General features: G+C 50.3%; 1 protein-coding gene across 1 annotated transcript in view; it reads right to left on the bottom strand.

Annotated features, from left to right (window-relative positions):
* The window catches only part of Kif6 (kinesin family member 6), a 286100-nt gene that overhangs the window by 29439 nt on the left and 246163 nt on the right, over positions 1–10498 (bottom strand). Inside the window, exon 16 of the mRNA XM_021218471.1 lies at positions 6087–6137. Within this exon, the coding sequence (XP_021074130.1) occupies positions 6087–6137 (51 nt within the window). The remainder of the gene's footprint in view (positions 1–6086; positions 6138–10498) is intronic.

Below are 10498 nucleotides of genomic sequence, written 5' to 3'. Positions count from 1 at the left end.
TCTCTCTCTCTCTCTCTTCTATCTCTCTGCCTTTCTCTGTCTCTACTCCCTCAACTCCCCCTTCCCATGCCCAGAATAAACTGTATTCTATACTATACTGTCCTGTGGCTGGCCCCTCAGGGGGGGGGGAAGGGATGTCTCTGCATGGGCCCACAGAGGCACGCCCTTCCCCCACACCTGACTACACCTCCAACAATCATATTCCTTCTCTCTTTACTTTTCATTTTTATAAAACACAACACTAGATTCCTAGCTTGGGCTGCTTTTCTGGCTTCCCCTGGTTGTGGACTGTGATCTATAAGGTGAGATAAACCCTCCCCTTCCCAAGATGCATTGGATATCACAGGATCAGCAAAACCAGCATAGAGATGCTCTGTGTCATGGTATGGGGATGAAAATTGTCACATCATAGAGGTCTGAGCAGAGTAGAGACAACTCAGGAAAGGGCAGTGTGGACCGTCTAACTTGAGAGTTTTCAAGAAAGCCACAGGCAGAAGTTGTGTAGAATCTGCAGAACTTCCCACGGACACAAACTTAACAACAAATAGGCCAGTTGTTCTGTCTGAACTGGTGGTGGGGGCCATCCTGGAACCCTGTTGCTTGCATGCTGGGTCCTGCCCACTGTCACTAGTGGTCCTGGGGGTACCTTCACTACCTTGGTCTCTCAGAGGCCACCAATCCACTGCTGGGAAACCCTTCATCTCCGTCTCAAGCGGTGGGCCTGCTCCATGACTGTGAGCTACTGGTCTCGCACCCTCAATCACGCGGAGCATCTGGTGAGACCCGGGGAGCATCTGGGCTTGGTCTGTCTCTGATCTTCTTATCAGATCTGCGGCATGCCCTGACGACCTTAATCAACCGGGCAAGCAAAAGCATCTGCTGTCTGAAGGAGAGCCGGAGCCACAAGAGGTCACTGCAGGAGTTTCTTAAGGGAGCAGAGCTCTTGAAGGAAGAGCTGAGGGAAGTCAGTAAGGTAGGACCCAGCCCAAGGAGGCCTTTCAACTTCCTAAGACCTTCTGAGGGTGCCAGGGAGTCACCTTCAAAAGCACACCAGGCTGGTGATGATCCAAGGGCTCCTCTTGTTGTCGAGGCTGGCAAAATAGGGGTGGGGCAGAGGGAAAAGGACCCAGAGGAGTTGGATTTAGGGGCTCCTGGGTGTCTTTAGAACCTGCCAGTGGTGCCTTTGGGTCTCTCATCACCATAAACACAAAAGAAGCAGTAGACAAAGCAACTCCACAGCACTGGCACACAGTTGTCTTCCAGGGACCATGCTAGTGCCCCCCTCTGATTGGCTGCCTCCCTCCAGCCCTCCCTCCCTAAGAGCCTCCCTGGGCTCTGGCATTTTTAAAGTTCTAACCACTGCTCTTGTTAGAATTTTGATCTGATCGAACGTGACCTAGACCTTGAAAGAGTACGTGCTCCAGAGGAGAGGCGGGGCCTCTGCGGCCACGTTACCCAGGGAAGACTCTCTCACTTTCGTCACCCACTCCCTGTGGCTGTCAGGAAGCGGGGTACCTGGATCCTATTATCCTGGCTGCTCACATAAAAAAACACTTTTCTGTGAGTTATGCCTTAATGTCAGACCTCTTGCTTTTATGGAGGGTCGATACAAGAATCATTTGGCTGAACAACCCTGGGATGTCTTTTGTAAAACTGCAGTTGAAGACATCACTCAGTGTCACTTGGTGTCCTTTACATGAGGATCCACACGATAAATTCTGCCTTGTGTTTAGTTTCCGGGAGAAATTCTATTTCTGCAGATAAATTAGTTAGTATGCTCCCTGCTGTCAGAAAATGGAAACTCAGGAATTCTGGGTGCTTCTTTCTGTTCTGCAGCTAGACAAGAGAGAACCAAATTTATTGCCTGTGTGTGTGTAATTTGCTCAGCTACGGTGTCCACAAGCACTTACCCCGGCCACTTCTTTTAAATGGACTTGTTTTATTTTATGTTTCAAACGTCTCATTGTACTTTTGCGAGATGTGTGGGTCTGGAAGCCGTCTGGGGATGCATTTGCTGGCCCACTGATTTGGCCTGTTTTCTGCTTATGTCGGCTGCTGGGGACAGGAGCCTGAATTCCTGTGTACCCAGCTTTCAAGGGGCTCACGTTTGAATGCGGAAAATAGCTTGGAAATTATTAGTCATTATAAAATGAGGCTGGTGAGCTTAGACACACACAAGACTGAGGAAAGACGAGACCTGGGAGAAGAGGCCCGGGGAATCTTCCTGAAGGGCGTTGAGGCTGAGCTAGCTTTGTGTACGGGAGGGAAAAGGACACTGGTTCTGAAAACTCAAAGCTGACCTCTCCTTAGTATTTGTCTTTTTTTTTTTTTTTTCTAGTTGGACCAGAGACTCTCAGACCTTAGCTCTGTGCCCCTAAACAGACACCAGGATGCCAGGCAAATTGACCAGCTAGAATCAACCAGGATATCTGGCTTTGCATCTATAACCACTTTGGGCCTTAGCTGTTATGTGAGGGCCAGCAGGGCAGAGCAGCCCTGTGAGGCTCAGGGCTGGGGAACAGAGAGGTCAGTGCAGCCTTGTTTGAACACGTCCATTGTTTCCCAGGCCCGAGGTAAACACTGACTCGGGGTTGGCTAGTTTTCCCACCTCATTGCTTCTGATGGGCTGGTCATGTGAAGGCCAGAGAAGAAATTGGTATCTCTTGGGGATTTGTGAGCAATAAATAAGAAAATACACAGAGAGACATGCTGTGAAACTCTTCAAAGACACTGGATGGCTGCCTCAACTGATTCGTCAACCACTGTATCATTCCAGGTAGCAAGGACCACATAGTTGTACCCACACTCTCAACTCTCCAAGGAATGCCTGTGTTAACGTAACACCGTGGTGTTGCGTTGCAATCCAGTGTGTGGGACCCAGTGCGCCTCTAAGCCCATCGGTCACGTCTGTTGTAGATGTTCCTTCAAGTGGCCATTGACCTGTCTCTTCGAGGCCACCCTGGATCTCTCAGGCTGCCACACCCAGGCGGCTCACAGGGCTGGGTGCTGTTTGTGCCTCAGGCCAAAGTCTTCCCGAGTTGCCTTGTCCACTGATTCTCTAAAGAACCAAGGCTGTGAGGAAGTTTGAGTTCCTGCATATACTTTGGGCAGGACAATAAAAAGAAAGTCATGATCACACACACACACACACACACACACACACACACACACAGCTGACCTCATGGGGTGCTTGTCGGTACTGTCTATATGTCGCTGCTGTGTTAGCAAAAGGCCTCAAAGCCCATGTTTAGAAGATTTGCCGATCCCTTTGGTGTGATTCTCCCACCATAGCTGACTCTGAGCTGTGGTGTGATGTCAATAAACTTGGGCCTGAGGAAATAGAGCAACATGCACTGTGCAGACCCCCATCCACCCCCAGAGAGGCACTATAGCTGTGAATAACTTCAAAAGCACAGCTCATACTTAGCAAAGAGTGAAATTTAAGTCTTTGTTCCTTTTGCTTTAAAACATAATGTAACTCTAAATGTACATTATTTGATTCTCAACATCAGCTGCGTTGAGTAGTTGAGTAACAGCGCTCCATATTCTTGGCATATCCCCCGTCAGTTCTTGTGACATGGAATGAGCCAGCTCCAGCACACCCCTGGGTATGCCTACCTTCATCAAGGCAATGACCTCTTTCAAACAATGCTTCTTATATTACCATTAGATCTATCTTCTTTGGGACATGGGGTTGCTTTTGTATGAATTTCCTTAGACACTCATCTGCTTTTCCATATAGAGATGGGTTCTTATGTAGGATGTCTGGGCCAAGCTTCCCGGCTTAGTTCCCAGCGTATTCCCAACCAGTCGCCCAACCACCCTCCATAGAAACCTAGCAACATACAGAAATACGGATGCTACATGCCTCAAAGTGAAGGGTGAGGCAAAGTGAAGAGGTGGAGGGAGTGTAAACGAAAGACAGAGAAGCAGACATCGGCGGCCATCTGGTCACTGCCTAACTCTTGCACTAGAAGCCCAAATGACAGGACGTGACAGCGGACAGCAGACCATGCCGACATACTAGGAGCTCTACTTATCTTCCTGAAGCCCTCTGCCTTAGCTTTTGACACATGTGCCAGCCGTAGAGTGAGGGCAGAAGAGAAATCCCCCTTCACAGACAAGAACTCCTCCTGGACTGGGGTCACTCGGGGCCACAGATTTAGACAGTCCCCTAAAGCAGCAACCAGGAGTCAGCCCCTAAAGCTGGAGCGCCCAACACCTTGTCTCTAATTGGGATAATAAGGTTTTCAAGGAAACAGGTCTTTCTGAAGCTCTTAATTAGACTTCTAGCCTGAGTGCCTTGCATTTGAAGTTTGCTGATGGCTGCAGGCATGGTGGGCCCTGCTGACTCTGACACCTGGGAAGTGTGGAAGGCCCCAGGGAGGCAGGCAGAGAAATTAAGGCACAGGATTTCTGAGAACACGCAGGAAGGCCCAGAGGGTGCTTGTCCTAGGAGGGAGGATCAGACCAGGGAGGTTCTGAGCTGGGGAGCACAGAAGACAGAGCAGCCCTTACCTGCCAGCCCATGACCAAAAGGTCTGGGCATGCTCTTCCTGGTTCAAGGTAAAAACCACCTCTTGAATGAATGGCATTGCTACGTTGGTGTCACCTCTAATGAGTCAACACTATGAAGGCTAGAGAAGACCCCTGTGTGAGGGACAGGTGGGATGGTTCCAGTCCAGTGACATGCCCAGAGTTAGCGCAGGTTACTGGGTACTGGGTTTCTTCAATTGTGAGGCACTACAGGACCCAGGCTATCACAAGGGGGAAGCCCCTCATTTGTCATAAAAATGGTTGAGTCCTAACCAGCTGGGAAGAAAGGTGGCTTTTCCAGAGGTCTGTTTCACCAGCCTTCTGGAGAATGTCACTATTGTCCAGGCAATTTCATTGAGTCCCAAATCAAAAGAGACACTTCCGGCATCTGTCTGCCACTGGAGGTGCAGGAGGTCCCTTGGGAAATGACCATGTGGGTTTAGTGTTGACATCATCAATGCACTCAAGTGAGTCAACCTCTGTTGTAAGCTTGGGAATCAGAGGAGTGTTCAGAGAGACCTGAGGTCCTCGTCTGGTTCTAGCAAGCCCTAGCCACATGACAGGCAGGCTACTGAACCTGCCCCATCTGGATGATGCTCTGCCCTCTTGCGAATGTGGTGATGAAGAAAAGACCCGAGACACTGGTGAATTGGTCACTGTTTTTGCCATAGGAGAGATCAGCCCTGCCCCTAGGAAGCTCAGAATCTCACTTTGGAGGAGCAGCATTCGGGTGGTGATGGGACAGGAGAGCTTGGGGTGGAAAGGATGCTTGCCAACATCCAGGTGCAAGCACACAGGCTAGAGCATTGGTTTGCTCAGAGAAGGTACACAGACCCCAAACCTTTGGCTTCCTTCAACTTTCAAGGTGTTCAGGACTTGATGTTTAGCTGGATTGGTTTGGGCCACTCCTGCCTTCATCCCGAGGACTCTGCAGTACACACCCCATTTATCCTGAGGGTTCTGCAGTGTACACCCCATTTATCCTGAGGGTTCTGCAGTGCATACCCCCTTCATCCTGGGGTCTTGGCAGTACACACCCCCCTCATCCTGGGGTCTCTGCAGTGCACACCCCCTTCATCCTGAGGGCTCTGCAGTACACACCCCTCTCATCCTGGGGTCTCTGCAGTACACACCCCCTTTATCCTGTGGGTTCTGCAGTGCACACCCCCTTCATACTGAGGGCTCTTCAGTGCACACCCCTCTCATACTGAGGGCTCTGCAGTGCACACCCCCTTCATCCCGAGGGCTCTGCAGTGCACACCCCATTCATCCTTAGGGCTCTGCAGTGCACACCCCCTTCAAACTGAGGACTCTGCAGTGCACACCCCTCTCATACTGAGGGCTCTGCAGTGCACACCCCCTTCATCCTGGGGTCTCTGCAGTGCACACCCCATTCATCCTTAGGGCTCTGCAGTGCACACCCCCTTCAAACTGAGGACTCTGCAGTGCACACCCCCTTCAAACTGAGGGCTCTGCAGTGCACACCCCCTTCATCCCGGGGTCTCTGCAGTGCACACCCCTTCATTCTGAAGGTTCTGCTGTGTACTCACCAAGAGCTACTTGCTGTAGGTGCCGCTGGTTGATGGCATCTTTCAGCTGACCTGTCAGAGACACAAAGGGAAACCACCAGAGCGTTTCCAACAGGCTGAAAGAAGACTTCACTTTAGATAACCTGGCAAACTGAGACAGAAAAAAGAAAAAGTCCAGACCTGGGGAGACCCTGGCAGGCACAGCTTCCAGTGAGAGCTCTTCTGCATCCTGGGTTGTATTGGAAAGGAGAATGTGAAGATGGGCGTTAGCATATCAGCATAAGCCTCACCTTGGGGGTCAATCATCTCATGGTTTAATCATGTAAGCATTCACAATCTTCACTGGGGCCCCGATCTCTTAAATAATCCATTATTAATAAAGGAGGAGGAAGGATATGGTCCTTTAATAACTTATAAGAACTTCTCTTCAATCCAGTCATTTTTTAAAAAGCTGTATGAAAAGTTGATTGCGGGATATGAAGCACATATAATGCTGGGTCATGTCTGTGAAGTTACAATGTATATAGATCGACAACAGCGGTCTGTGGAACTGGGATCGCTGTGTGACATTTACTCTGGGTGTTTCTTTCACAGGAGACGTTTGCGATTGGAAAATGTCCAGCAGAGGGGCGAGGAGATAGCTCAGTTGGTAAAGTGCTCACTGGACAACATGGGAAGCTGGGCATTGTACCCCACCATGTATGTCAGTGATGCCAGCACCGGGGAGCCAGAGATCGCAGGTCCCTGGAGCTTTCTGGCCAGCCTGTCTACTGAGTCAGTGAGCTCCAGATTCCGTGAAAGAGCTTGTCTCAAAAATATGAGGAGGGAAGTGATGGAGAGGGACGCCCAACACCAACCTCTGACCCCCCCCCCCGAGAGAGAGAGAGAGAGAGAGAGAGAAATGTCAAGAAGATAGTGATTGGGAGGTGACAGGTCAGAGGTCAGAAGTTACCTGAGAAGAGAGACAAGGAGCTGGGCAGATGACTTCCTAGATAAAGCAGTGGTGTGTGTGTGTGTGTGTGTGTGTGTGTGTGTGTGTGTGTGTGTGTGCTTTGTTCTGTTTACCTTGGGAGTGGGAGCATATGGAAGTCAAGCCGTAGGAAGGCCAACTTGGGGGCTCGGTAAGAGGAGGAAACAGTTCACAAGGCGGGCACAGCCCGCACAAGGATTGGGTGTCCTCAGGCAGCCCTACTGTCCCAGGCCAGCAACAAGAACCTTTCAAAAGCACCGGGCAAGAGCACTTTGTGGGTTATTAGGATGAAAATTCCCATCCTTAGAGGATTTGGGAATGGGTGACTCTGGGCTTTCTCTGTCTTGAAAATCCTAAAGTTTGGGGCTGGAGACCTGGGCAGTTCTGGGGGTTAGTGCGAGATATAACACACTCATTCTAGCTCTGTGCGGTTTAGAGCATGTCCCACGTGGGAACTGCGCTCTGGACACTAGGGGGAGCCGGCGAGCCTCGCTGCTCCTTTGTCTACAGCTCCTTGGTGGTGAGTAGCCAGTGTGTTCACCGGGAGAGGAGGATGGCACAGCTCATTCGACTTAACTCCAACCAAGAGAATGAGCTAGACCCCTTTCCCCAACCAGTTTCACAGAGAAAGCTGTAGAGAATAAATTATTCCTGTGGCGTCCACATCTGCTTCAGTGAGGATTACTTCCGGTTGGCAGGGAGCAACCTTCACCCCAGAGGGTGCCACACTCTCCCCAGCTCCACTGCCCCTCCTGGTTAAGCATCAACAGTTCTTCAGTGATCCCCGAGGTGGGAGCAGAGCACTGCTTCCGGGTGTGTGATCACCTAGGGCAGTGGCCCTCAGCCCTCCTGATGCTTCGGCCCCTTAATGCAGTTCTTCATGCTGTGCTGATCCCCAACCATAAAGCTATTTTTGTTGCGACTGCATAACTGCAATTTTGCTAGTGTTATGATACTATACCGTAAATTGTATCCGTAGATCGTAATTGTAAAATGAAATCTGGTATGAGGGACATCTGATATGTGACCCCTTTGAAAGGGTTGTTTCAGCCCTAGAGGGGTGGAGACTCCCAGGCTGAGAACCGCTGACCTTGGTACCTCTATGGTTCAGGTACCTGTATGGCTGCATATTGCCCTACACTGGAGAAGCCTATATAGTGAGAGGGAGCCGAGGGCGGGTCTGAGCAATAGCTGCTCCCCGGTTCTGAGCATGGAAGGGTGAATGAAACACTGAGAGTGTGTTGCGGGCTGGGAGGAAACCTGGCTTTAAATGACTGCATTTTCACGTGCATACTATTTTTCTTCTCTTAAAGAAACATAGTGGCTTAATTACAGAAAATGAAGATTTAAAAAAAAAAGTGGTTTCTCGTGTTATTTATAAGATGTAACTAACAAAGCAGCATTTCTTTAAGTTGTATTGCATTAGGTCGTTAAGTTTTAAAAGCAGACGATGGGCCTGCTGACTTAAGTTCCATTAAAAAAACCATTAAATAAAATTTAGCTTGATATTAGGACAGACCTTCCAGCAAACTTCTGGAATGGCCCTGTACATACTTCTGCTGTTTTGTACTACGTACTTATGGGAAGCCATACTAAATAATCAACCCTGAAAGCACACATACGAATAACATCATATGGACTGGGTAGTTAGTATCTATGCATATACACTTAAGTAAAAGGGGCATGAGTTTGAAACATGGGAGATATACAGGATTTTTTGTTGTTGTTGTTTTGTTTTTGGAGACAGGGTTTCTCTGTATAGCCCTGGCTGTCCTGGAGACCAGGCTGGCCTCGAACTCAGAAATCCACCTGCCTCTGCCTCCCAAGTTCTGGGATTAAAGGCGTGCGCCACCACACCTGGCTGGGATAATTTTGAGGAATGAATGGGAAGGGAGAAATGATATAATTGTATTAAAATTTAAAGAATAAAAAAATTAAGATGGAAATTAAAAGGAGGGAACCCCCGCTTTGAAGCCCCACATCCCTCCCTCCCGGGAAAACTCTCTCCCAATGTCAGTGTGCCCGACAATGACAATGTACCCCTCCCCCATGCCGCCTCTCAACCTGTCCTCCTTCCCCACAGCAGCAAGTGGCCCACAGACCCACCCGGTCAATCTCCAGCTCCCTTGCTTCCCGCTGCAGTGATGCAGTTCTGAGGGGAGCAGGCTCTAGCAGAGCGAGCAGAGTAAGGATTCCCTACAGGCCCTGGCTGGCTCATGTCAATCAAAAGGGAAGATTGCTCCAGGACGGTGAATTCTCTAAAATCCACACACATGCAAATGTGCTCCTAGAATAAGGCACCCCTAAGGGACAAAAAAAGTGGGCCTTTATAACGTCACATAATGGTCACATAACGATATGATAAAGGCAGTTGTAAAATGTAATTCCCCGATGCTCAGTTTTGCTGAGTTGACGGACATCCCCCACCATATGGCGTTCGGGGTGGGAGAGCCATAGCCCCAAACGAGCTCCCCCAAAATAGCCTTCTGGCTGACACCTAATTACCCTTGCCAGCAGAGGCATTCTTCAGGCAGAGATAACAGTCTCTCTAACGGGCAGGATCCTGAGGCTCCATGGTTCTGGCAAAGGAGCAGCTGAGGGGGACTGCAGAATTCGCTCAGCATGAGGCTTGCTGTCGTTACTACGGTGATAAATTTGTGGGTTTTGGCCAGGATTCCTGGATATTTTCCCTGTGCAGAGGTAGTGAGGAGATGAGACAGAAACAGAGGAGTCCCTGCCTAGGCAGGAGACAGCCTGAGAGGGAAGGAAGCATGGAACCCAGATTAGGGCAAGACTCAAGGAGCAGGGTATGGAGGAAAGAGAGGAGAGACTTCTTCTGGGGACCCCCTCGGCAATTAGCGGCCTTTTCTCCGCTGTCTTGCAATGATGTGGGCAAGAAATGCCTTTCTCCCTTTCTGAGCCGGTCGTAGAAGGGGTGGCTGGCTGTGGGGGCGGATGGCGGATGGGGTACTCTAAGCTGTACCCCCCCACAGAAACACTCTAGAGGCCTTGGAGCACTCACAGGCTGACCAGAGCACAGGGAGGGCGAGCTGTAGGCGGTAGGGATGGATTCTCTCAGCCCCGAGCGGTCCCTGGGACAAGGGTTAGCATCGTGGAGAAAGGAAACGGATTCTGTATCCTGACACTCGCTGTGTTTAGGAGGCAAGGGTTTTCCAGATGCCTCATGCTTGGCTTTGAATGTAAGCTAGCTTGTGATCACTCACTCAGGGGAAGCTGGTCCTGAGGACAGCAGCTCACTTAAGACTCTAGCAGCAAGGCTTTGCAGGCTGCCCCAGGGAAGGACTCCCTTCCCTCCTGCCCCTTTGCTTTCCTCCCTGCTTCCTTCTCTCCTTCCCTCCCTCTCTCCCTCTCTTCTACCTCCTCCCTCCATCCCTCCATCCCTCTGTCGTCCTTCCCTCCCTCCCTCCATGCCTCCCTCTGTTCTTCCCTCCCTCCCTCCCTC

Source organism: Mus pahari, chromosome 18 (genome assembly GCF_900095145.1).
Source record: "Mus pahari chromosome 18, PAHARI_EIJ_v1.1, whole genome shotgun sequence".
NCBI lineage: Eukaryota > Metazoa > Chordata > Mammalia > Rodentia > Muridae > Mus > Mus pahari.
Note: the sequence above shows the minus strand (reverse complement) of the source record. Positions and strands in the feature narration are given on the sequence as shown.